The 26,508-nt window shown below is 48.5% G+C and overlaps 8 protein-coding genes across 8 annotated transcripts; 3 read left to right on the plus strand and 5 right to left on the minus strand.

Annotated features, from left to right (window-relative positions):
* Positions 1 to 2,307: 2,307 nt before the first annotated feature.
* Positions 2,308 to 3,752, plus strand: N7466_002264 (ribonucleotide-diphosphate reductase subunit RNR2; the record flags this gene model as incomplete). The annotated part of the gene is made up of 4 exons (XM_057161662.1): positions 2,308 to 2,337; positions 2,422 to 2,658; positions 2,762 to 3,095; positions 3,151 to 3,752. 4 exons carry the CDS (start codon positions 2,308 to 2,310, stop codon positions 3,750 to 3,752), a joined length of 1,203 nt encoding a protein of 400 aa, XP_057024947.1.
* A 631-nt stretch (positions 3,753 to 4,383) lies between these two features.
* On the minus strand, positions 4,384 to 5,110 carry N7466_002265 (SRP9/SRP21 family protein; the record flags this gene model as incomplete). Its single annotated transcript, XM_057161663.1, has 2 exons — positions 4,384 to 4,806; positions 5,039 to 5,110. The coding sequence occupies 2 exons, from the start codon at positions 5,108 to 5,110 to the stop codon at positions 4,384 to 4,386; spliced, it is 495 nt and encodes a 164-aa protein (XP_057024948.1).
* A 681-nt stretch (positions 5,111 to 5,791) lies between these two features.
* N7466_002266 (WD40 repeat domain-containing protein) lies at positions 5,792 to 8,966 on the minus strand (the record flags this gene model as incomplete). Its single annotated transcript, XM_057161664.1, has 5 exons — positions 5,792 to 7,436; positions 7,625 to 8,119; positions 8,312 to 8,472; positions 8,559 to 8,725; positions 8,867 to 8,966. 5 exons carry the CDS (start codon positions 8,964 to 8,966, stop codon positions 5,792 to 5,794), a joined length of 2,568 nt encoding a protein of 855 aa, XP_057024949.1.
* A 348-nt stretch (positions 8,967 to 9,314) lies between these two features.
* N7466_002267 (2-oxo-4-hydroxy-4-carboxy-5-ureidoimidazoline decarboxylase) lies at positions 9,315 to 9,993 on the minus strand (the record flags this gene model as incomplete). The annotated part of the gene is made up of 3 exons (XM_057161665.1): positions 9,315 to 9,368; positions 9,424 to 9,523; positions 9,599 to 9,993. The coding sequence occupies 3 exons, from the start codon at positions 9,991 to 9,993 to the stop codon at positions 9,315 to 9,317; spliced, it is 549 nt and encodes a 182-aa protein (XP_057024950.1).
* An 873-nt stretch (positions 9,994 to 10,866) lies between these two features.
* Positions 10,867 to 14,597, plus strand: N7466_002268 (uncharacterized protein; the record flags this gene model as incomplete). The annotated part of the gene is made up of 3 exons (XM_057161666.1): positions 10,867 to 10,940; positions 11,113 to 14,507; positions 14,563 to 14,597. 3 exons carry the CDS (start codon positions 10,867 to 10,869, stop codon positions 14,595 to 14,597), a joined length of 3,504 nt encoding a protein of 1,167 aa, XP_057024951.1.
* A 781-nt stretch (positions 14,598 to 15,378) lies between these two features.
* On the minus strand, positions 15,379 to 16,800 carry N7466_002269 (LysM peptidoglycan-binding domain-containing protein; the record flags this gene model as incomplete). The annotated part of the gene is made up of 2 exons (XM_057161667.1): positions 15,379 to 16,542; positions 16,606 to 16,800. The coding sequence occupies 2 exons, from the start codon at positions 16,798 to 16,800 to the stop codon at positions 15,379 to 15,381; spliced, it is 1,359 nt and encodes a 452-aa protein (XP_057024952.1).
* Positions 16,801 to 18,817: 2,017 nt separating this feature from the next.
* Positions 18,818 to 20,225, minus strand: N7466_002270 (uncharacterized protein; the record flags this gene model as incomplete). Its single annotated transcript, XM_057161668.1, has 2 exons — positions 18,818 to 19,827; positions 19,898 to 20,225. The coding sequence occupies 2 exons, from the start codon at positions 20,223 to 20,225 to the stop codon at positions 18,818 to 18,820; spliced, it is 1,338 nt and encodes a 445-aa protein (XP_057024953.1).
* Positions 20,226 to 21,005: 780 nt separating this feature from the next.
* Positions 21,006 to 25,462, plus strand: N7466_002271 (class V chitinase Chi100; the record flags this gene model as incomplete). Its single annotated transcript, XM_057161669.1, has 4 exons — positions 21,006 to 23,913; positions 23,971 to 24,079; positions 24,135 to 24,238; positions 24,534 to 25,462. 4 exons carry the CDS (start codon positions 21,006 to 21,008, stop codon positions 25,460 to 25,462), a joined length of 4,050 nt encoding a protein of 1,349 aa, XP_057024954.1.
* Between the last annotated feature and the right edge of the window lie 1,046 nt (positions 25,463 to 26,508).

Here is a 26,508-nt window from a genome sequence, read left to right on the forward strand (position 1 = left end):
GTTTAGAACTCTTTGTCTACCTTTGTCATTTTTTATCATGTCATTTTTGTCTTGAATTGTGCCAGGTTGCATAACAAAGCGGCATGGGATTTTGCGTTATACCGGATTGAAGTAGATCGGGCGTTGATTGGACAATTTCGAAGTCTCCATCTTTAAAGATGTTCTGTACATACTGGGCAGATCAGAGAAGTTTAGATGTAATAACGTCAATAGCAAAAAGATTCATCAATCAGTCCTGTGAAGTTGTAGCAGCATTGTCAGCGATGTTCCTGTATCGTCGTGGCCTACACATGTGCAGTGGACACCGATCCCAAAGTCTCTGGATCTCTTGTCTGTGTTGGTTTTTGCTTGCCTTACGAATGGCCCTGTAACCAACCATGTGTGACAGATTAAAAGTGCAGTAGTGGCATTTTTAATAGTTTACCCCGCATTTCATAACTTAAGGTACTAGTAGATCTTAACTCCCATGTTGACAGATATCGATTGCACTCAATTGCCCTTGATTTTGACGCGTATTCTACAAAGATTGAAGTTGATACTAAGCAATAAAGCTTCTATGAACATTTTTGACTTGAATTTTCACCGTGTTCAGGGAAATCATTCAATATTGCGTCAGCGACCACCCCGTTCGCGTCGCAGCACGGACCAGCTCAATTGACGCGTAAATTCAAGGTCAAACAAAAAGCCAAACGCTTTGTCTCTACTCCCCACCATTGATGATGTTTCAACTTCATGGTAATCCAGGTGGCTTTATCTGTATCAGCGTTTCTTATAGCTTGGTTTGATCAATTAGTATCTTACCGCAATGCTACTATAATACCACTCACAGGCAAGCTTTAGTTTCAGGACCACCATTGCCAACTTCCATAACCAGATTGTAAAACCTATAGCCGCATAATTGCCACTGCCAAGGGCCATAAAAATCCAGGATCCATATTTGGTATCTACAAAGGTACTTGGTAACTTGTTCCTGAGATTGGCATCGCCGCCAAACGCCAACAATGTGCTAGGAAGTGTCCGCAGTGGGTCTCACATTCGAACAGTCGGAAGGTTGCCTGAGCACTCAACTTGGCAAGTGGAGACTTGAAGGGATACAGTCACCATCGGATAGATCATCTCCGACATACCCAGCCCTGAAATTAGCAAACCTTGTTTCGCCCCCCGTTCGACGCGAGATCCAGCACGCGAGCCGATCGGCACATTCTCCGACGCGCAGCATCTGCTAGGACCCCCACTCTCAGAACCTTCTATAACTCGTATCGTAGCACTCGAGTCCAAGAGGTCTTAAAGCTCCTGCATTCCTGGTCGGGTTTCAGATCTGACAGCTTTCCTGTATGATCTTTGTTCATATATTGCACTCCAATAGGTCATTTGGCGCGAAATGCATATTCATTTGACATACCCAAACATGAGAAAGCCTCAAATGTCTTGCTGACGGCCCAGGGCAGTGGTGATTGGGGCTCCTAGTGGAGAACTTACAAGTCTGTGGGGGAATCAACAGCTGAACCAGACGCGACGGGGCCATCATCATTGCCATTTCCAGCCAATGTCGACGGCGGGTGGGTTAGTAAGGCTTGTGTCAAATTTGGTCTAGATTACCAATAAGATCCGTAAGTCCGAAAGGTGGCTCTCGTCGCGTTCTGGCGCGTGAAAGAGCTGCGGGCTTATCAGATCGTGATGTATTCTCTTACTGGATAGAGGGTAATATGTGGAGCCCCCACTTGCTGTTGAGCTGAAATTTTTAGGAAACACGACGCGTGAAAACTGGGTCTTGCCAGTACTGAATATTACTGACGCTCGGACTTTTTCTATAAGCGACAAGACAGAGAAAAAGTAACATCTTGGGGGTTATGTGAAGGTTGCAGATGCAGGTTTTTGGAGGGCAATAAATATACGGAGCAATGCAAGTGCATTTTCAAAACCAATGCCTATACAGGCTAGAATGGAATTCATTGTCAATTAATGAGTCCAATAATGGTCGAGGGGGCTACCGCAGGCACGGCCATGGATCGACTCCCCTAGCGTCGGAAGTTGGTGGAAACGAAGTGGCATGAACATTTCTGTTGTGTTTTTCCCTATTTCCGGACGCGCCTTGCTTGGCTGACCTAAGTAACACGTAGTCACGTGCGACGTGACAAGATTCGAACGCGCTAAAAGATTCACGCCCACCAAACTACTTAATTGATTCTTTCCCCTTCCTGAATCCCACTCTTTCCTCAAACCAAACCTTTGTTTACTTAACTCTCTTGCTGTGTTTTTGCAATTTCATCTTTTTGTGTGATCATTTGCCTTTGAGATACTTTCACAATGGCTGCTCAGCTTACCCCATCGAAGCAGGTACGTGATGTCAAGAGTCGCCTCTCGCGCCACACGCGTCGCGAGTTGGACCAGCAAGAACAAAGCTAACCCATCCTTCCATAGGCTGCTTCCTCCCTCGAGAACCTCAAGATGACCGACTCCCCTATTATGAAGCTCAACTTTGAGTCTGTCGGCAAAGAGAACGTCGCCACCGCCATCAAGCCCGTCGACGCGTCCACTGAGAAGGCCGTCGTTGAGGCCCCCAAGACTGCTCCTGGTATCAAGGCCCTTGAAGCCGATGAGCCTCTTCTGCAGGAGAACCCCCACCGCTTCGTCCTTTTCCCCATCAAGTACCACGAGGTAAGTCACGTCGATGACGCGTCAACGCGTAAAGTGGTGTGGGGCAGAAAAGCTACATGCCACATTGAAACGACCACATGGCTAATGACGTGTCGATCAATAGATTTGGCAAATGTACAAGAAGGCCGAGGCTTCTTTCTGGACCGCTGAGGAAATTGATCTGTCCAAGGATCTGCACGATTGGCACAACCGCCTGAACGACGATGAGCGTTACTTCATCTCCCATGTTCTTGCTTTCTTCGCCGCCTCCGACGGTATCGTCAATGAGAACCTGCTTGAGCGTTTCAGCGGAGAGGTTCAGGTCCCCGAGGCTCGCTGCTTCTACGGTTTCCAAATCATGATGGAGAACATCCACTCCGAGACCTACTCCCTGCTCATTGATACCTACATCAAGGAGCCCAAGCAGCGCACCTACCTTTTCGATGCCATTGATACCAGTACGTTTATCTACTTCTGATCTTGCATTCTTTCACTTGCTAACCTTTCTATCAGTTCCCTGCATTGCCAAGAAGGCTAAGTGGGCTATGAACTGGATCCAGGATAAGGACTCCACCTTCGCCCAGCGTCTGGTTGCCTTCGCCGCCGTTGAGGGTATCTTCTTCTCCGGTTCCTTTGCCTCCATCTTCTGGTTGAAGAAGCGTGGTCTCATGCCCGGTCTTACTTTCTCCAACGAACTCATCTCTCGTGACGAGGGTCTCCACACTGACTTTGCCTGCTTGCTGTTCTCCCACTTGAACAACCGCCCCAGCCAGGACAAGGTTCAGGCCATTATTGTTGAGGCTGTTGCCATTGAGCAGGAGTTCCTTTCTGACTCCCTGCCCTGTGCTCTGCTCGGCATGAACTCCAAGCTCATGTGCCAGTACATTGAGTTCGTCGCCGATCGTCTCTTGCTCGCCCTTGGCAACAAGAAGTACTACAACGCCACCAACCCATTCGACTTCATGGAGTCTATCTCCTTGGCCGGAAAGACCAACTTCTTCGAGAAGCGTGTCGGTGACTACCAGAAGGCCGGCGTTATGGCTAGCACCAAGAAGGATGCTGATGGTGAGAAGATGCCTGCCAGTGAGGGCCTCAACTTCGATGAGGACTTCTAGATGCTGTCTCGTTTTCTTCTCTTGTCACTCTCCCCTTCTTGTTCTATACCCTGCGTTGTGGGCCTCTCTCGCTCCGCCTTATCACATGATATCACGTCTTTTCTTGTTCTTGGTTTGTTTGTTATGAGTTTTGATCTCAAACGGTTGCGCATGGGCATGGCGTTCAATTTACTTTCTTTATCGGTCTGTCCTAGACTTTCCTCTGTTGTTTAATATTGGATGGAAGGAGGATTTTTGTATCTAGATTTCAAATCACTTCGATGTGCACACTTTTCTTTGAATTGTAGCTGTTGTAGATTCGTACTTACTCCTAGGTATCAGGACTAGTAGGTATACTAGCTTCCCTTCCTTATTATAGCCTAGTACTGAGGTCATTGATCTATCTACAACGCAAATATCTCCAGAAAGTTCTTATATGCTCTCTACCAGGTAGTAGCTTTATTATGTACTCTTCAGGTCTCCGCTGATTTGAAATAAACATACGAATAAAACCTCAGAAATCCATAACGAACCACGTAAGTCATTATTTTCTATTACCAACCAAAGAGAGGGGGGGAAACAAAGTCGCTCAACACGACAAATTCAACACAACTGCACCATCTCCTAGGTACTCAATAACTTGGAAACAGCCCTATCGCTTGCCCTTCCCACCCTTCTTCTTTCCTTTCCCTCCAGCCCCAGCTCCAGCTCCACCAGCTGCTTTCGCAGTACTCTGCACAACCTCCTCCTCTACAGCAGGCGCATCGACCATCTCGACATCAGCCCCGGGTCCCGATAACCCCAAGCTAGCCACATCGGCTCCCCCGGCCAACTTGCCCAGCGCGGTTATCAACCGGCTCACCTCCTGCAGCTTGTTCGTGCGGTACTTCAGGCACACGCCTGTGGCGGGGTTGTAGGTTTTCAGGGTGAGGGATGCGATGGGCGCGGTAGGTGTTGAGTCGGCTGGAGCTTGTGTGGAAGTTGGGTTTGATTGTTTCTTTGCGAGAGACTTTTGGCGCTTGTGTTGCTGGGCGCGGCGCTCGGTGGGGAAGTTGTATTTTGTTGTGATGCGGGTCTGGTTGATGTTAGATTAGGTTCTGGAATGTTGTTGTTTTTGGGGAGGTAGGAATTGAAGGGCTCTTTTTTGGTGGGTTCTGTGGGTATGTATGTATGTCTATGGTGGGTTTGGGGAGAGGGGGCTCTTTTTGTTGGAATTGTGGGTGTGGTGGTGCGGAGACGGATATTGGATTGGATTGGATTGCGTGGGATTGCCATGTGGCTTGTAAGGAGCGTGGGATGGGTCTTACCGATTCCGGGTATGCTTCAAGGAGCAAAGCGGACTGTTCCAGGAATGCCTGGGTGGTAGGGAGGTAAGGCATGGCTGGGTGTGGGCGAGAACCGGTCTCGCTTTTGTGGTGAGGTGTCTAGTGTGAGGTTGAGTGCGAGTGGGATGTCGCGGGGAAAGTCGGGAATTGGTAGCTCTGGGTTGGAACAGAAGCTGATCAGACTGTTTCGGCGATTGATATGGTTTAGTCACCACGGAGATATCTCAGGAGTGAAAGAATTGAAAGATGGTGAGGTTGGAGGAAGTCCGGGGTTTCGATCAGTTATCAGTCAACCGGACTTTTTCGATGTCTTGGCATCGGCCGTCCACCAAGTATGAAAATACCAAGTACAAGTATCAAATATGTACTTTAAATATATTTAGTAACGAATTTAAGATAATTTAGACATTTGGATAGATTAACTGACATTTGGCTTTCCTTCTTATTCCCACTTTAATATTCATTTCTTTACAGCAATATTTCACGTCCAAATCATATCACATATCATACAGGTTGAGTCAAGACTCAAGATCCAGGTCCAAACGCCTCCAGCCTGTCTCTTCGCTTAACTCCAAAAATATACCAACAATAACAACAATGTACAGACCAAGGAAATTAAGAAATCATAAAAAATGTATCAACAGGTCATATCAGAAATGCAGTAGATATCAAGTGCCAAATTCTTGCGGTAGAAGAAATCATCATAAAGAGATAACTTTTCATCAGAACATGGATTTAAGAAACAGATCGATTGCATTGAACGCAGATCAACTTTTGCTTCCCACCTCGATCTTTGACTCCACGGAAGTTAGTGCCGCGGCAATGTTCGCACTTCAAGATATCTTCATCAACCTCGCCCGTAGAGGATCCGTACTCGCTGCTGAGCACACTGCCAGACACGCTGACCTTGCGCTCACCTCCTGAGGGAATGCGATTAGGACTCAAAAAATCATTCTTATGGCGGGACTTGGCTGCCAACGCATCATGTGTGATCTTGTTCCAGTATGCATAGCTGTGATCCCCCTGTAGCCAAAGTGGATTATCTTTAGTTTTGCCGCTGGCCACGATGTCGGCGGACGAGACAGCTGGCTTGCCATTTTGTTGATTGGGATCCACGGCCAGTTTGCTATGATCTAAACGTGATCGACGAGGCGAAGAGGGTGGAGAAATTGCGTTTGCTGAAAGAGACTCATTCGGAGCCAAACTTGAGGGCCGGGATGATGAAAGTCGGAAGACGGGTGGTCTGTGTTGTGGAGATGGGCTGCGGGTGCGAAGCCCGGAGCGAGATCCGTCGGTGCTGGCACGGCCATTGCGGATGACGGAGTTGCGCCAGGAGACGATCCGCTCGGATGGGGTCTTGTGGGCAGAATCTTTGCTCATCGAGGAGGCAATGCTGTAGTGTGTGGAGTTGGAGCGTCCTAGGATCCGCCGGGATATGGTGGAATGATCCCAGTTCTCGTGACGACGCTTTTGGTAGGCGCAGTCTTGTCGGAGGACTTTGATCTTGCCTGAATAGTCGGCAATCACTATGATGCTTCCGTCTGGGTGTTTGGACCGTGCAAGGAACGAAGGAGATTCACCCGCCATCTTTTTCACAATGGATAAGCGCGGTGCGGATGCGGACCGTTTATGCTTGTGCTCTGACTTGGTATCAGAGCTTGCTTGTCTTGGAGTGGCCCCTACAGACTCTTCGGGACTCATGAGCGCCACAGGTGGGGGGTTGCAGATATCATAGATCGGATCTTCCGATAGTCCTAGAAGCTGCTTGGTTTGAATCGGTGCTGTCACGGCCACCGTGACGATGGCAGATTGCGTTTCAAACACCTCCACGGCGCGCTTGTCGGAATCTCTTTGAACAGCACCGATTGGCCAAACATAGGCTCTGCGGTCCTCACTTCCACAGATAACATGCTTACCATCTTCGGTGAAGGATGCTCGAATTTGACTGCAAGTGTTTTCATTACCACGAAACTTGGCTTCGAGAGCTCGCTCTCGGAAATCGTAGAGTCGGATTCGCGAGTCATTGCTAGTCACCAAGACTTTAATATCCCCACAGGGATCGTCTGCGGGAACCATCATGGTATCAATTCCGGTGATCTTGTTACCTTTTGAGTTCCGTCCACGGGCCGATCGAACGTGAATCTGACCTGATACCTTGAGACCCTCAGTGTCATAGATGTTAAGTAGACCGTTCAGACATCCTGCCATGGAGTACCGACCATCTGGTGTAAAAGCCACTGCGGTAATCATATCTGGGACGGTCGTCATGAAAGCCACGCTCTTGTCTGGAATGCTCCAAAGTCGTAGCTTGGAATCCAACGAGCCAGCCAAGAAGAAGCGGTCATCCTTGGGATGGAATTGAATCGAGGTAACGAAATCGCTATGTTGAAAGCAGCATAGGCACTCAGATCGAGTCGCGTGCCACAGTCGAACTGTCTTGTCCATCGATGAGGAAAGAAGGAAATTGTTCTGCTTCCAATTAGTTGATGGTCTCCCAGTACTTTAACAACAGATATGCATACTTTACTCCAACTTAAGTCCAGGATGCTCCCCGTATGTCCTTCATACACATGTATGGGCTTTGATAGGAAAACCGGCGCCTTGATGTTGTCCTGTTGTCCCTCTGTAGTATCGCCTTCGGGTGCAGCCTCTTCCCGCTCCTCCGGTGTGGTGATGACAGCCCATACTCGGACCTTTCGATCTTGCCCCGCTGCAGCTAGATATTTGCCATCTTTGGAGAAGCTAAGAGCCCAGACTGCTCTTCCGGTGTCGTCATTGGCGTTCGTCGACGTGGATCCTCGTCTTCCTGCGATGGGCTGCTGCATGCCTGAGCTTTGCAGCTCTTGCGCCAGGAATAAACGATTGAAGGTCTTGTCCTTCTTGTAATGAGCCCGAACTTTCATATACCGGGATGGGGCCGGGTGACGTGGGATAAACCCTATTGGATGCGAAGTGTCGATGGACATTCGACTGGCTTCTGCTTCTGAGCTATCATCTTCCGCTTCGGACAACGTATCCCTCTTTTTATTGCCGATAATTCGACTGAGGAAAGAAACGCCTTTCCTGTTAGGCCGCAAGAGAAAGCAAAGAGTTTTTGTCAGCCATGATCGATACGTCCGGAGCACGAAGCTCCCGAAACCCGGGGCATATGATTTCTTTTCTGGAAAAGAAAAGAAAAGAAGAAGAAAAGCATGCGGGGGGGAACACAAGGCACAAACAGCAAGAGACTTTGCCAGTGGGTTTTTTGCAACTTACTTCTTCTCCTTGGGCAGCTTTGAGTTTGACGCTGCATCTCCCCGAGAGGCGTTTTGGTCTGACAAGTTGTACTCCGATCCCCCGGCCTCGGCCTCATAAGATGCCTGGCCCAATAACTTTAGGGGAATGGACTTTTGTGTATTTGTGCGTTGGATGATATGCTACATGAGATTGGAAGTTAGACAATTATTGCGATCCCAGTGCAGCGCGACGTATGCGCTAAAAAAAAAAAAAAGACATAACCTACCTGAGATAATGGATCAATAGCGCTGGATTCGGTCCAGGTCTCATGCAGCGTTTGCGAGGTGGAGTTTCTGACCAACGGGCCACCAATGGGCACTGTGCGACGAGTATTGCGCTGGACATCCTGTTGGCTGTTGCTAGATCCTGACGCGACGTCCGAGATGACCGAGCCTATCGATTTCAATGTCAGCGGGTTCTATTTGGTTCCTTTTGCTTGATGATGTACATAAATAGGCAGACTCCATTAGGGGGGCCTGACGCATAGACACGAGACGACTCGCATGTAGAAATGGGTCTAGATTCCTTACATACCGGGAAATGTGGAGGCTCTGGGTGGTGGTGACTTGAAATCCCCCGTTATCGCGGGGACTGGCGCTCGTGGCAATGTCTGGTCCGCGCTGCTCTCCACCATGTTGCAGCGCGCGCGGGGCGCATCAGGAGAATGATATGGATATGAATCGCAAGGTCAAAGGAGAGGGAAGGAGAAGATCACAAAGAGATACAAGATGTTTTAAGATTTGGACAATTTAAAAAAATAAAAGACCGATAGGCTAAGCGGCAACGGCCGGAGCAAGCAATGGATGACATCAAATTGGAAAAGGGTGGACCCCCCCATATATAGACCCTTTTCCCTTTTCCCTTTTCCCTTTTCGCCTCCTCAAAATGCTTATCGTCTTGTCTACTAGTAGATTTCCTGCCAAGAGCGTTAGAGAGAGAAAAAAAAGCCTCATCTCGTACGGAGTATATATTTGAGATATTTTTAAATTCGCGCTTGCAGTTTTCGGGCCCGATCCTTTGCAATATCACACATGGCCTTATAGATGTCAGTATATTCCAAACAATAAAATCAAGCTCAATTGAAAACATACCTGGATAGTTTCCTCAATCTCCTTCTCTTGGTTGCCCCGGTCAATACGCTGGCGCATTTCCACCATAATCACATCTCTGCTGCGGCCATTGACAAAGGAGCTTTACAATCATCAAGGATTGATTAGTGAGGTTCTTGCATAAGAATAAAATCAAAGTGGAGAAAATTATGCTTACACAAATCGCAATCCAGGGAATCGCTGCTCATATTCGGCATTTAATTCCCGGAGTTTCTCCCCTTGTTCTTCAGCACCCGTGTTCAATTGTTCTTGCTCCTTCTTGCTTAGTTCACTCAAATGCTCGGGATTGGCGGGAGCGCGACCGAGACGAGGGTGGGAGCCAAGGATGCCGAACAAGACGTCCCGATCAGTGGGGGAATTCACGGCGGAGAGAGCGGACATGCGACCCCCCACGGCCTCGATCAAAGTACCATAAGATGAGAAGGTCTGGTTGGCCAGGACTGGAATCATCAGCTGATGAAGTTCGGGGGAAGACTCGAAGAGCGTGTCCAGCACGCGCAGTTGAGCCTCTTGGGGAAGAGAGGGAATAGTGGAGAGATTGGGAAGCTCCATAATGGATGATTCAATGTTGTTGGATATATGTACTAGTATGTTGGGGATATGTTCAATGTTGGAAGGGGACGATGGTATTAAGTAGCTTTCCGCCTTCCAAGCTTATCGGGGCTCGCCGCGTATTCAGCGGAGAAATGCGCTGAACCACTTTCAATGTTCCAACCAAGAATGTTCAGGTTTGTACACATGAGTACAGGATGAGGAGGATTTGTATGACCAAATCTGGAATTCCGATCTTGACCGACATGTATCTAGGGAAGACTTGAAGCTGCACATGTCGTATACATAGTAGATATGCAAATGGGAATCTCGCTTAGCAACAAATCAATTCTATGTACATATTTGTACGCTTATTACAACCTTGCATTATTCGGCTTTTCTTCTCCTTCCAAACGTCGACTTTACCAGACAATTCAGAAGCAGAAATCTAATGTTTATAAAAAAGGAACCTACACTATAAACAGTAGGCAAATCCGAACGAGCGTTTCAGATTGCTCACCTTAAATTGGGATAGCCGCAAGTGGAGTCGTTGAACGAATGGAAGCGGATGCCCCCTGAGCCAAAGAAAGTCAAGAGTCCAAAGAAACCACTGCTCCGTGCCTGAACAGGCCTATCAGCATCAATCCTGAGATTCCTTTTAACTCTTCTGTTAACGTTAACTTGAAGGTCCCGAGCGTCCAACTTCTGAATATCTCCATTTACCTTGAGATCGTGAGATCTGATTTCATTAAGCCCCATTTACTTGTCGGCCCAGATCTCCTTAGCTTGCTCTCGGTTCCAATCTGTCCCCTCCTTTTTTCCTCCTGATTAATCCTCCACCTTTCCCCCTTTCAACTTGATCGCGACTTTACCTGTCTCCATGTCGTTCGCGCCATGTCTCTCAATGGGCTAGATACTGCCGCTGTTGTCGAAGCCTACCAGTGCGCTCTGGCTGATGCAGGTGGATGGTGAGTTTGGTCCCATCTGGCGGAATGCTTCCCCAATGCTTCGCAATGCTTCTCCAGATCTTCGATCTCCCCCCGATCCGCGATGCCCATCCTTGCCCGTTTTCGCATCTCCCCCCCTTTTACACTCCAATCCAAGGGAAATTCAATCACTCTGACCACCTGTAATCACCAGGTTCCTTCTCCATTACATTGCAAGAGATGAGGTGGCTTTACTCGAGCGAGGCACCGGTGGGGTGCCCGAGGTGCGCAATGCTATCGACAACTATGAAGAGATCTCGCCGCTCTATGGTTTCCTACAGTACCGGCGAAGGAAAGTCATTCTCCGGTACATGCCCGAGGGATTGTCCCGGCTCATTTTAGGTACGCCAACGGTTGTCTCCCTTTATCCATCTCAAATCGTAACTAACCAGGACGCGTTTTTGTTTCTTACAGCGCGAAGTAACGTTCAGTTTTCGTCTGTCCTTGAGAAATTCACCCCAAATGACTCGGTGCTCCCCTTAACGCAAGCTTCCGATCTCAATGAAAGCGCCTTGTCATCCGCATGTCTCCTTCACACTGCGTCGGGTTCGATAACCTCCTCGTCAAGCTCGCTTCGGAGACGTCGGCTGATGGAAATCACGGAAGATGCAGAGGAGAACGGTCCAAAGGAAGAGATCAAGGAACAGTCACAGGCACCGCAAGCGCCCCCAAAGAGTGAAATGCGGCAACGGTCAGGTAGCCAAAAATCAGAGGCAACTGTCGTGCCACCGGTCACTTCTTCACCCCCCGAAATCGAACAATCCTCGCCTGATCTCCGTCCACCCCCATCACGAGCAAGCTCCCGCCCCCCGCCCTCTCGAGGAACCCCCAGCGAAACAAACTCCGAATCCATGTCCCCTACCCCTCAATCCCCAGCTTCCAGCTCAGAGCGCTCCCGATACAGAAACATACTCGATGAGTTTCCCCGGCCTTCGGAAGAAGTTCGGATGTCCACACAATCAGCACGGCCTTCTCTACAGGAATTAGAACGCGTCTCCACATACTCAATCACGCCAAAGGTTAAGCTAGGTCCTCGTCCTTCCTTGGACCAAAGTGGACGCCCCCGCACTTCCGGGAGCTCCAAGAATGTTGAGCAACGGCCCGTCGCGTCCCTTCCATCCAACATGCGTTCCTCCTCCGTGCGAAAATCAAACACAACGGAACCTCCTCGCCCCCGATCTCAAGGCAGTTCCTTTGCGACTAGACCCAACAGCCGTGCACCGCCGATCCCCCCACTCCTCGTCCCTCCTCCGAGCATTCCGATCTCAAGACCCCCACCGTCCCCGGGTGCTAAATCCCTAGGTGCTTTGTCTACCTCTTCCGGGATGACCCCCGAAAAGGAGCGACTGATGAAAGCATTGCAACAACGACGAAAGGCCATGGCCAAACGAGCCGAAGATACGAAGAAAAAATCAAGCATTATCGAAGTCGACGAATCAAAGGCCCAATCCAAGACCACATCAGACCCGGAGGAAAACAAGGAGAACATCAATTTGGCACTGACTGGCCCCGAGAAGGCGGAGCCACTGGTAGAGCGAAATCTACCTCTGCGAGATCCCGAATCACCTGCAGCCGAGCTACGTCATGAGATTCCAATGGCGAACGAAGAATCTCCAATCTTGATTCCCATCGAGGCTGTTAAGCCAGAGCCAACGGCTGACATTGCTGTGTCAGATTCCGAAGGCAGGCCATCCTCACATACTTCGGGTCCCAGTGCTGACTCTACATTCTCTACTGACCTTGGAGATTTCTCGGGGGTCATAAAGTCAGAGACGCCTCGGACTGGTCCTGAGGATGAAACACGCGCCGAGCTTGGGGACTCCGCAATTTCCGGCCAAATTGACACTAAGGAAGAACTAGTCTCCTCTAGCGTGGATGTCGAAGCGCCCCTTGACCCGGTTTCCACTGAGTTTCCAGAAGTTCCAGAACAATTGCCAGAACCCAAAGATTCTTCTTCTTCTTCAACTCCGCCAGAAACCCCTGGGTCTGTGACTGAGCAATTGGAATCGGAGGCTCCTATTGTGGAGCCCACTCCCGAAGAAACCCCTGAGTCTGTCGCTATTCCCGTCACGCCACTAAAGGATACCCCACCTAGCCCCGAGATCGAAGCCACGGTCGCACCTGTAACCGTTTCAATTGACTCTGTTCCGCTGGATGAACCTACCTTTGAGGAGCCGAGAATCTCAAAGCCCGAACAGATCCCCCTGGACCAGCGACGAAAGATACACCTAGAGCCAATTCAGGTCCCGACCCTCGAGTACTCGGATGACGACTGCCTTCTTTCGGACGATTCTTTCATGGAGGAATTGAGATCTGCCACTGTGCAGGAGGCCCGCCCGGTTGCTGTCAACTCACCCAATGGTGGTCAGCACTGGAGAAGCCCATCCCGCGCCGTCTCGACCCCCAATGGCCTCCCATCTCCTGCCTTCTCGCAGACACTCGCCGTAGGCGGCCGATCTGCGTCGAGCTCATATCTCGACAACGGGCCTCTGACCCCGGTGCTCATGGCAAAGAAAGTCAACGTTTCATCTGGAATCTCAAGCCGTATCAAAGCCTTGGAAAAATTCACAAGTCGAGAAGGCTCTCCCAACCCAACGATCAACGGACCCGCGCCATCTGCTTCTTCTTCCTTTGAGAATCTCCGCAAACGTGCATCAGTCTCTTATCCTGGCGATGTTACCCTGCCCGATTTCTCTCGTGCGCCAAGCGTGAATCTACATGAGTCGCGCCCAGCTACTAGTATGGCGCGCCGCACCAACTCAATCTCCGTAACCGCTCATATTGTGCGTGACTCAAACGACTCACCTGTCTCTCCAGGTCCAGAGCAGTTCGAGTCCGATGTACTCAATCTCCAGCCCAGTCCTCCAACAGTTGAGCACGACTCGGCTGAAAATTCTTCCCCTCAAAGTTTGACCCCACCCCCACCGGTGGAGTCTACCAACAATGTGGGTGACCGAAGCATGTCTATGTCATCTACTGGTTCTAGTCGACAAACTCCTATCTCTCGTCCCACGAGCCGGCTGTCGTTGTCTTCGCGCACAAAGACCGACGAAAATCTGCATTCGTCGTCTTCTTCGACCCCTGATGATAAGAGAGTATCTCGCGCCTCCCGTCTGATGCGTCGCATGTCATCGATTACGTCAAGTTCTCGTCGTAGCATTATTGGAGCCCTTAGCTCGCCTGTGAAGGAGGAAGATTTTGCTACAATCGCTGCTGGCGAGTCGGCCAACTCCCCGGCATCCTCACGTCAGAGCCTGTCGAAGCCAATTGAGATCGGCGAGGTCAATGTCCAATTCCCTGATACCCTCCTTTGGAAACGTCGAAGCATGTGCATTGATGAGAATGGATATGTTGTGCTCACACCTGGAACCACTGACGCGACTGCTCGCAACATGATCAAGCGCTACCACCTGACCGAGTTCCGAACCCCCTGTCTGCCTGACGAGGATATGCAAGAGCTGCCCAACAGTATTCTGCTGAACTTTTTGGATGGCAGCACTCTTCAGTGTGCTTGTGAATCTCGACAGGGACAGACTTCCGCCTTGCAGAGTAAGACACCTTTCAAGATTCCCTTGTGTATTTTCAACGCTAACTTGCGATACAGCCCTTGTTGACGCCCACATCGCCAACCAATCATAAGTACCATCTTCCATCAATGGAGGACCGGATTCCTCTACTGAAACTCCCTGCATTCACTTCTTTTCTTTTCCTTTCTCTTCATTTTGCATTTTGGCATTTTGCCCCATTTCATAGCTTGCGCTACATTTGATCACCGCATCAGCTCTGTCTAACTTCTGGATACACCGGCTTTTCCTTTTCTTTCCCCCTTTCTTTCACACACGGTTTGGGCATTGCGCCTTCTACTTCATTCACCCAACTGTCTTATCTCACTTCTCTTCTCCGTGTCATTTCTCTCCTTACCTCTTTTTCTTTACTTTTTTTTTCAAATTTGTGTGCGTGATATATGTGGCATGTTCCGTGATATACCCCTCCGAGTCAAAAAGCTCATTTTCTTTGAACCTTCCAACTTCTCCTATGTATAGTAGGTCTTGTGCTTTTTCTAGTATCGGCTCCCTGTAAGGCCTAGGGGCTTTTTTTTCTAGTTTCTGTTATTACCTTTTTACGCCGCATATACTTCTCTGATTTGTATATATACTGGATGATAACTAGATGGAGTGGCTCTCAGCCAAGAATGATTAGACGGTAATCTTGACCAACTGTTTCGCAGTGACTCTCCCAGCCAGAAGAATCATTTATACATAGCGAGTTTGACATGTTATATGCGGAAATTTTTTCTTAATTATTTTACAAGGGGAGGTAAATTAGGGATGGGGGACACTGTATTGATCATCAATCCCAACAGTTGAACCTTGGGGTGTACTGCATACACTCTACCCTCTCATAAATAGTAGACAACCTATTAAACACCGACACAAATATAAGTGTCAAGCCAGAGATTGGTGCAGTCAGTGCCAATCGCCGGGTTCCACAGTTCAAGATCAGCAACTGAAACGCCCTCCGCTGTCGCAATGGTTGAACATCCATCGCCAGAAACCACATAGTAAAAAGCATCGCAGTCGGAAACCATGCCTGTTTGGATAGGCGAAGGAGTTGTCACCCCACTGCTCGTTGTGGTCGCAGTGGCAGTAATCGTCGTAGTGGCCGTACTGCCAATAACACCAACACAGACATAATCCCCTAGGCCTAGATAGGCACAAGAACTGCCAACCGCTGGGTTCCATGAATAGAAATCGGTCAAAGAGATATCTGCATCGGCAGCAATAGCAGAGCAGCTATCTCCTGACACAACCAGGTAAAATGAGTCGCAGGTGGACACCATGCCTGTCTGGACAGGAGAGGGAGTGGAGACTCCGTCCCCGGTGCTTGTTGGGGTCGCAGTGACAGTGCTGCCAATAACACCAACACAGACATAATCTCCCAGGCCTAAATAAGCACAAGAACTGCCAACCGCTGGGTTCCATGCATAGAAATCGGCCAAAGAGATATCTGCATCAGCAGCAATAACAGCGCAGCTATCTCCCGACACGACCAAGTAAAAGGAGTCGCAGGTTGACACCATGCCTGTCTGGACAGGAGAGGGAGTAGAAACTCCGTCCCCGGTGCTCGTGGGTGTAGTAGTTACCACGAATCTCGAGCTCGAGGGGGTGGGAGTGGCGCTTGAATACCCATACCCGAGAACTCGAATGCAAACGTAATCTCCAATGTCAAGGTCAGTGCAGCTGGTACCAACAGCCGGATTCCAGGATTCGAAGTCACTGAGGGAGACTCCGGCACTGGAAGCAATCGCTGCACAAGTATCTTCAGATACGACAAGATGGTACTCATAACAAATGTTTGTCATGCCCGTTTGGATTGGCGACGGGGTAGAGAGACCATCCCCCCATACCGTCGAGGTGCTCCCTGTGACAGTGGTAGCTACGCTTGTGACAAAGGTGGTGGAGGTGGAGGTGGAGGTGGAGGAAGATGAAGTTGTAGTCACGGTGCTTTCAAAATTGATTTGAACACAGTAGTAATATCCTGAGATGATTGCGCACGTGGCTGATATCTCGAAAAGATCAGGATTCTACCAACAGATCCATGTCAGAGTTTGAACCATTTGAAAATGACAGGGCAAGGCCTGGCTTACCCATGTGGCAAACTGCGTGAGTGTAATATCATATTCAGACTCAATCTCGGCGCAGGTGAGGCTAGGAGAACCGTACACCCAAGCACTACACTCGGATGATGCCCCAGGGAATGCTGTTCCAGCGGGAGCAACAAGATAACCCGAAGCAATTTGACCGGCGGCTAAAACCGCAGCAAGAAGGCGCGTCAAAGCCATCACCTGATTCACGCAAGAGTCAAGACAGATGAGACAGTAGAAGGAGACTCAAAGCAAACTTGTAATTTTATGGGCTCCTTGGTCATCGGTCGTACATAATATACAGAGTTCGGATATACTGCCCACATGCATGTGGCAAGCTTTGAGGCTATTAGTGCTGACATTATTTACTAGTGCCGGTGGAGTCATGATAACTATTAACAGGTTTGAAGTGGAGCTATTCTGTAGTCCGTAGAACTCAACTCTTCAAATCCCGGAAATTTCAAATGTCAGTTTGAGACAAATTTTGTGGCAGCCGCTTGCTCCTGGGCTTCTTTAGCGCGTGGAGCCAAATTCCTGGTCTCCTGCAGGTGGTATTGCAGGAAGAAAAAGGAGATGTCAAATGCTTCGTTTCAATTCACGTGGCTATTCCCACCCTGGTTGGAGGTATTCCTTCAAATGTTGAGCCGCTGGTCGATCTCCGTACTAGTATTCGCTCATTCTGGGCGGAAATAACGAGCACTGATCGTTGAGTTAAAGATCGACAGGGTAGGAATGCGGAGGGCCGTTATTGTTAAGCACTGACAGGGCCCGATCTATAACCTTGTCCTTTCACGATCGTCGTGGTGTTCCTCAGGGTAGGCGCTCTTGTGTTCTTCTGGCCCCTTTTTTTCCCGTCCCTATGTATAGTCGGGAATAACATTTAAAAGTTGAATATAAAAATAAACATTTAAAATAACATTTGAACGCCGTTTCTTATTCCCGAGCACGTGATAGATTGGATTTTTCGGTTTCAATCAATTGATGTATTCAAATTTCAGGGTCTTGGCCCGAGAGCTAAGAGACGCTAAGCATTGACACTAGCCTTTGCAGGCTTTGCTTACCCTGATTCCAAATGAAAGCCCCCATAACATTTGAAAAAGAATTATAATTCGATGCACATGTGGTAAAATGTGCTAGTTCAGACATCGGTTAGTGTAGATATCTCGTTACTCGTACAGGTTTCCCGACTGGGAAGGTGAAATCCTTCGATATTCAAATGTTCGTATATGTGACTTCAGCTAGCGCTAGGCCTTGTCATTACAATAACTGGATTCCTATGTAAGACCGAGATTTTCCGTGTTTTTCGCCATTTAAATTACTCGATGCTACCTAAGAAATCCAATGTTATTCAATAGATAGATGGTGGAGGCTTGGAATGGATAGCCGAGCCGAGTACGGGAGGAGCCCGAAATCTGATTTACAAAGGACGCTTGGCATTGTCAAAGGCTATAAAGCTGATTATGTGAAGAAAACTCTTGTATTTTGGTATTTTTGAATATGGAAAATCATTCCACCGGCTGTCGTACGGTGTGTGCTACTAGTAGGAGGCGAAAGTCGGAAACTCAAGATTAGATGAGGCCCACAATCAGGTACCGAACAGATCCTTCTGCATATGTGGTTTGCCGTGCTTAATTTTACTAGTGAATAGCCGATGATTTAGCTAACTGAACAAGGCTAGAACGATACGATTGAGAATTGGCTCGTTTTGCTAACAGCGCCACAGGAACAGTTCCTTGTCAGGTCCTGACTCCTAGCTTTCGCCCCTTGGCAACATTTGAACGGACTAAAGCCCCCGTAAAAGCCGAGCAGCACTAGATGGACCGGTGGACTTTCAATGTTGCGTAAAACTTTGCTTCAAATGTTGCTTAGACCTCGGAAACTTCAGCCATTGGTGGATATCAATTACAAGATGCGACAAGGTGGTAAACTCTAACTACTCGTATAAGGGAAATTTCTAGTTGGCAACTTGGGAATTGTATCAACATTCGAACATTGAAGGCCCAGCACTTGAGTCATTTTGATGTTCAGCACTGAGTTTATTGTAAATTTCAATTTAATACACTTAGTCTCATACATTGATATGATAGTCCCATATGATTAACAATCAAATAGTCCTATTGCACAGAAAGGCAAAGCCGAAACATCAAGGTTGAGCTCAGCGGCCAAATGAGTTCCTCCTCATGCCCAAGTCTGTGGATCATCAACTCGACCTACCCTAGTGGCGCTTGGAGTGAGAGTGCCCTATCCATTGACCATAGCGGAGGGGTTTAGTTGATCTTTTGGCCGAACCAGTATCTGACCCAACATCAGATCCATCAGCGTCTCCTCCATTGAACGGCGTATCCCAAGCCGACAGAAGCCCTGTATAGAATGTTTCACCTGTTTCAAGATAATACCAATATGCCAAAGCAAAAAATGTGTATGATTCGGCATTGCGAACCGTATCTGATGCGGTGAACGTTTTTTCAACTGTCGATCCATCTTCCTGCGGAACCTCAACAGTGGCCTGTCCGAAGGCCATCCAAAGACATTGATCCACGTCATCTGCAACGAGTTTTGTGTCAGAACCGAGAAAAAAGTTGATCATAAGGATTTCAGAAGACTTACAAGTATAATCCGTGACATACTCGTCTGAGTTGAAAGAGAAGTCTCCATCGGCAGTTTCAGTCCAGTATGAGATCAGATGAATCAATTCGTGGAAAAGAGTAGTTGGACCACGCGCTCGGCTAGTGAGAGATGAAATTTGAGTGACCCCCAGGTCATAATCATCACTAGCGGTGATGATATCAGCTAAGCTCGTCTCAGCCAAGGTAGCCGGGCACATGAGAAGCAAAGGTGAAATGGCAGGCATGTGCACTGGGTTAGCCAAATAAGTCTTTGTGCTCTCCCCCTGGCCAGAGAACGCTTGGCCGTACAATTGATTGCCCGAGTCTTTCTGGCAGATATTGTTATCGGATGTACCGGCCTTGACAAGGTAATAGTTATGGTTCTCTTCCTGCAGATAAGGTACAAGATCGGGATTATAATCGTAAATCTCCGAAAGTTCAGGCTCCTCATCGTCAATTTCGTATGTGAAGTATGAACTAGTCTCGGAATCCCACTTGAGAATGGAAGCTTCCCATGAATACTTAGCGAAGCCGTTGCCATCGCAGAGAATCTCAGGAGGTGTTTGAGGGGCGGCCATCCCAGATCCGCCCAAGAAGCTCGTCATCTTTGTGCTGATGTCTAATACAGTTGATTTGTGTTAGGTCGAACTTCATGTAGTCATACTGGACTTTTTTCAGAGTTGTCGTACCTTTGACTACCTCCCACTGAGCCTCTGTTTCCGATGTTACGACTCCATTCTCATCGATTTGGATGCCAAACCAACTCCAAAAAAGTCCTCGCGCAACCCAACCCTCTTCCGAATCAGACAGAGTAATGGCCTGTGTAATGGCATCGGCAAATGCTGTTGACAATTCCTGCACATCGCTAAGATAGCTGTCCATCAAGGTAACGTAGTCGTCGTTGCACGCTCCACCGCCTGACAAAACATTGAACAGGCTACTGATTGAGACAGCTGCAGTCTGGACGGCACCCAGACTTAGTAAAAGAAACAATGGGAGCAAGCCGCGTGGAAACATGGTTATTGATGGAATGAATCAGAACCAAAAGCAGAGACGAACAAATGCAAAAAGAATGACAGTTTTCCGGCACGAGACAAGTTGACGAACGGGGCCGATATATGTCCGATTTTCGTGAAACCGGCCTCATTAGGAGAGTTAACCGGGCTTCATGGCTAATGAATTAGATCCTTCGGATGTATGTAATGTGAAGCCGTCTGTAATCTCATAGTAGGGTAGTACATGTGGACCTGCCTAAGCACTAACGATTAGCTTGGATAGTGGGTCCACCAGGGGGAATTGCCACTGAGAGCGGCCCCCAAGCACTAGAGACCCTTTAGCTTGAATTAGCGTAGGAAGTCTTCATCCATCGATAAGTACTAATCCAGGGCAAGAAGAAATCCCGAATGAGTAGCGTGGGGCGTTAAGCAGATGATCCACAGAACTTGGTAATTCGGCATCAGTTCGTATCAGCCATGTATTGCTCTGTTGCTAAATTCGATGGACTGGTAACATGAAGTAGACCAGGCGCATTGGTCTTTCTTCGTATATAGATAAACCGAGATTCTTCTGTTGCTTTTTTATACTTCCTCTCCAAACAACCTTCCTTTCACTCCGTTGTGTCTATACCTGGCCGACTAGAAGGGCCTTGGCCTTGAGTGAGAACAACTCACCTTGTGCTTATTCATTCGTTTTCTACTTTAAACATTTTTCATTTGTTTCGCCTTGCAAAGAGGGCTCTCATTCGTTTTTTTATTTTTTATTTTTTATTTTTTTTCATCTACCATGTTGCTCAACACGATGGCTGGGGCCCTTGCGGTCCTGGGCTCCCTCGTGAATGAAGCTACGGCTGATACGACCAGCGCTCAAGATGCGATAGACTCGTTTGTCAGCAATTATCCCATCAGTACTCGCTCAGCAGCTCAGTCCCAGAGTACACCGGATCTGGAGAATCTGAAGGCCGCAGCTCTTGCGGGCAATTTTACTCTTTCCTCAACATGGCACACTCTTCATCAAAATTGCCCTGGCAGCTGTTCAGACCTCGGTCTGAACTCCAGTGCTTGGCCAGTTTATACACAACTGGATCGTCTAGCTCAGTGCGATGAGCCTATGTTTCTCGATTTTGCCCTTTATACTCCGATTGACAAGTCAAGCGGCCATGTCAGTGTGCGTGCATGTGCTGCTGAATTGGATACATATAATACTTGGACTACTTCTGGCTCCTGCTCGGCATCTAATGTCACCGCGAACGTCACATCCTCGTTACAGCTCACCTGGGATTCAACTGGCAACAATGGCAACTCATATGGAGTGGCTGCTGCAATCGAGCAGCTGTACGCCTACGAGCTTGTCAACCCTTCACCGTGCAATGAGACTATCAACTTTGCCTATTCGGACGGCGTGGCAGTGGGTCTCTATATGGGCTCTGGCTTGCACGGGCAAAATCTACTTGCTCCCATTCTGAAAGAGCTTATGCAGTATGTCTTAGATGACGGCATGCCAGAAACCCTAGCGGCTCAGCTTTGCAGCAACCGAAGTTCACGATACACAATGGGTGTATATATCAGCACCGCAGGGGATCTGAACGAGGCACAAATGGCTGTTCAGAGCTGGCGCGCCAGTGACTGTCTAGCGTCCTTGGGACAGAAGAAAGCCTGGATCGACATCAATTACTCTGTTGCGGCTCAAGGTCGTCACAATTCCACAGCAGTCTCCCTGGAGAGGCTTCGCAAGCGTGACTCTGAATGTACCACCGCCCAGGTTGTTGCTGGAGATACCTGCACCACTCTGGCAGCCGAGTGCGGGATCAGCGCCGCAGACTTCACAACATATAACCCCAGTTCAACCCTTTGCGGCAATCTCGCTGCTGGTCAATATGTCTGTTGTTCCTCTGGTACCCTACCAGACTACTCTCCTCAGCCTGATTCCGACGACAACTGTTATAGCTATCTCGTCCAGACCGGTGATAGCTGCGATGCGCTTTCCGCTGCCTATGATCTTACTTCTACCGAGATCGAGAGCTACAACAACGATACTTGGGGCTGGATGGGCTGTGGTGACCTTCTTGCTGGAGAGAACATCTGTTTAAGCTCGGGATGGCCCCCCATGCCTGCCGTTATATCAAATGCAGTTTGCGGTCCCCAAGTCAATGGTACTGCCACAGCACCTCACGGTACTGACCTCTCTACATTGAACCCTTGCCCACTGAATGCCTGTTGTGACATCTGGGGCCAGTGTGGAACTACTTCAGACTTCTGTACCCCAACCAACTCTACCACTGGAGCCCCTGGAACGGCAGCTAATAACACCAACGGTTGTATCTCTAACTGTGGAACGGATATCATTCAAAGTGACGCACCAGCCGAAACTTTCAACATCGGTTACTTTGAGGGCTTTGATTTATCCCGCCCCTGTATGCGTACCTGGATTACAGACATGGACCTGAGTTCATACACTCATATCCATATGTCATTTGCTACGTTAAATAGCGATTACACATTCAACATTTCGACAATCGAAGAGCAGATGAGTGAGTTTGTTGCCTTAAGTGATGTTAAGCGTATCATTACCGTTGGTGGATGGAGCTTTTCAACAGATACCAGCACCTATGATATTTTCCGTGAGGCCGTCGCCAGCGATACTAATCGTGAGACTTTGGTGTCAAATACCATTGCCTTCCTGAATGAGTATGACTTGGATGGTGTCGATTGGGATTGGGAGTACCCAGGAGAGCCGGATATCCCAGGAATTCCTGCAGATACCTCGGACTCTGCTACTGATTTCTTCCTCTTCCTATTAGAGCTTCACTCCGCGATGGCAGAGCAGGTACCGGATAAGACGATTAGCACTACAGCTCCGTCGTCATTCTGGTATCTCAAGGCTTTCCCTATTGAGGCTATCAGTGCTGTGGTAGACTATATCGTGCTCATGACCTATGACATGCATGGCCAATGGGATTGGAATAGCACATATGGTGATGTTGGATGTCCTGATGGCAGTTGCTTGCGATCACATGTCAACCTTACGGAGACTCTCAACTCACTATCAATGATCACTAAGGCTGGTGTTCCATCCAATCAGGTTGCAGTCGGCGTCGCCAGTTACGCACGCTCCTTTGAAATGACAGAGGCAGGTTGCTATACTGCAGAGTGCACCTTTGTCGGTCCTGACTCTGGTGCAACTCCAGGTGCATGCACACAAACTGCTGGCTATATTTCCAATGCTGAACTCGCTTCTGTGATTGCTGATGACGATGTTTACATGTTCATCGATGATGTTTCTAACTCGAATATCATGATCTGGAACGAGACTCAGTGGGCTGCTTGGATGGACGATGATATCAAAGCCACACGAAAGGAGTTATATGCCAGCATCAACTTCCTAGGATCGGCCGATTGGGCAATTGACCTACAAACCAGTAATGACACCACTGGGTCAAACTCGTCGGGTACTACTGCTTGCGAAATATCCATTGATCCGAGTGTGTGGAGTGAAGACAGCCCAGTGGTCACCGCAGAAGCAGGCTGCACCCTTATATGGCCTCCGATGCCACTGAGCAGCACAACAACTATTTCTTTCCCTGGATGGGCTACATACATCACTTACCGCTCAACTGCTACATCCACATTGACGTTTGCGGATAGTTCGACTGTGGAGTACCATTCGTACTCCGACATCTCGGTGCCAACCATCCTATCTATTACCCCTGGTAAGACCTGAATTTCCATACTGCAGCCTGGGGCCTGACGCTTACTCTCTTCTGCAGTAACAACCGATGCCATTCCAGTGTGGGATCAAGTTCCTTCGTCTGGTCAGACCGTTCTATACCAAACAAGCTCAGTGCTTCCCACACCTTTCCCTCTCGTTCTGACCCCGTAAGTGCAATAATGTACAACCATGTCTATCATGACGGACACTAACGCTCCCCAGTACTGTCGGTGGCACAACAACTGTTATTGGAGGAACTACTAGCACTGTTTCTGGATACACATTTTCCTCTGGCAACATCACTTATGCCACTGCATCCTGGATAGGTACCTTTGGTGGAACCACGTCCGTGGTAAATGGGACCATTCTTGCGGCTACAACCACAACCATAACTCCCCACCCCTACCCGACAACCACCGATTCTACAACTGATCCAATTCTTAACACAAGAACAACTCATCGTTCTTCATCCACGAGCTCTGGTGACTCTTCAGGACCGACATGTGTTTCGAGTCTGTTGAATACGTGTGGAACCAGCTGTAAGTCTCCCCGGCTCTCCGCTACTTTATCTATTTTCTTAATTGAAGATAAACAAGTACTGATTGAAAACACTATGAATAGGCGGTCTTTTCTGTATTCGAGGATGTCCACTGTGCCCCCCTGATTACGACGGCACCTCAGACGGGGGAGGCGGCAGCGGCAGCGGCGACGACGATGACGATAACACCACAACTTCCACCAGCACTGAAACGGGTACCTACGGCGATGCGCCAGGCCTAGCAACCGAAATCGCAGAAGATGCGTTCCCAACGACCACCGACGCACTCACTGCGCTAGAAATATTGGCTAGTTCCCAGTACGCCTTTATGGCAACCTACTTCGGCTCTGCACCAACCTCCACCGAAGCCACAGCTACCAACAAGGCCACTGGTACTGCCGGTACAGCAACGGCCACAGCTGGTACTACCGGCACAGGAACGGCCACAACTACCAGCAGCAGCAGCAGCAGCAGCAGCACTCTAGGCTGCTACATCGTTCAAGATCCCGACTCTGGCAGCACCGATACCTACTGCGAATGCCCTGACTACGATGGCACTCTCCCCACACTCTCCGGGTCCAATATCTGTGACTACACAGCCTTCCCTACAACAACTACCAAGGCTACCACAACCTCCAACAGCAACCCTTACCCGTACACATTCACTGATCTGTATGGCGTTGTCGTTGCTTGTGAGTCTGAGTCCTTCCTGGAGGTCGCGGGTTACAAGCTCACTGAATGTGCTGGCTCTTCGACTATTGAAGTCCAACCCACTATCACTGTCACTGATGTGGTCACTACCTCCGCACTGAGTAACTTGTGCGAGGGTGGCAGTTATTACGAATGCGTTGAATTGATCGAAGACTTCGGTATGGCGTCTTGTCCTAAGAACCCCCGGGCTTTGGCCAGGTGTGAGGAACAAGTCTTTGAGAATGCACAGTTAGAGTGTGAGACCTTGTGTGTCTTTACAACGTCTACCTATACAACGGTTTATGCGACTTTGGCACCGTAAGGTTGAGTGAAGATCTTAATCATAATTCTGTGTTAGTATATGAAATATCTAAATACACAAATTACAATTGATTATTCTTTACTGCTGATTCGATATTGACTATATGATGTTTTGAGTAAATTTGGACATAATAATGCGTAAGGAACTGTGAATGACTGCATATGGTTGGTATTGCGGGTTTTACCTTGGCGCATCCTACGAGGATTATTCAATGTTGGCTTAGGTGCATCATGCACCTCGTGTTCCATGGTTCATTTTCATCCCGTATTTCCATCTCTATAACCACCATTAGCCGTGACGAATCTTCTACCTCATCACAACTTCTTATATCTTCACATGCCAGTCTTGACTCAGGTTAATCAAAATGCAGCTGGCGGCCCTTCTTCATCTATTGACATTTCTTGACTCGGGCCTTACGAATCCAGTACGGCGTGCCACGGGAATAGAGGTCCGAAACTTCTCTGCTAGTCTCTATTCCAATAATACACTGGGAACTCTTCAATTCAAAGTGAAGAGTCCCAGTACCAATTTGAATGATTCGTGCTTTATCTCTTGGTAAGTGGGCACCAATATTCGGCCCCGTAAAAACCTGCCCAGGGCTCTAGATCTCTCTAAATTCATTCCAATGTTGAAATCCTAATAATCCATGGTAATTTGCGACACAGGAACCCAAGCTGTGATATACAGCCCAGCATAGAACTCAACAAATGCGCTCACAATAATTATGAATTCGGATTTCGCTATGGATTGCAGATTGAGAACTTTGTGTTGGATTTGAAACAGGTCAATGAATCTCAGACAGCCTATCAGGTGATTAATTCTGATGCGGTGAAATCCAATTGGACTTGCCTGGAGAATCCGTACCAGGGGATCAAAACGCGGTGTCACTATAATGGGGTACTGAATATCAGCCTCTGAGGAAAACAGAATGATAGTACTCTCTGACTTCTGATGCTGTCCCAAACGTAAAAAGAAGTGTAGATGATACTAGCCTGCTGCCTGCTGCTTACTAGTACTAATTGTATGGAAGGTAATTGGGTGCATTA

This window comes from Penicillium verhagenii (genome assembly GCF_028828195.1).
Source record: "Penicillium verhagenii strain IBT 33310 chromosome Unknown utg000003l_segment0_segment0, whole genome shotgun sequence".
Taxonomy (NCBI): Eukaryota; Fungi; Ascomycota; class Eurotiomycetes; order Eurotiales; family Aspergillaceae; genus Penicillium; species Penicillium verhagenii.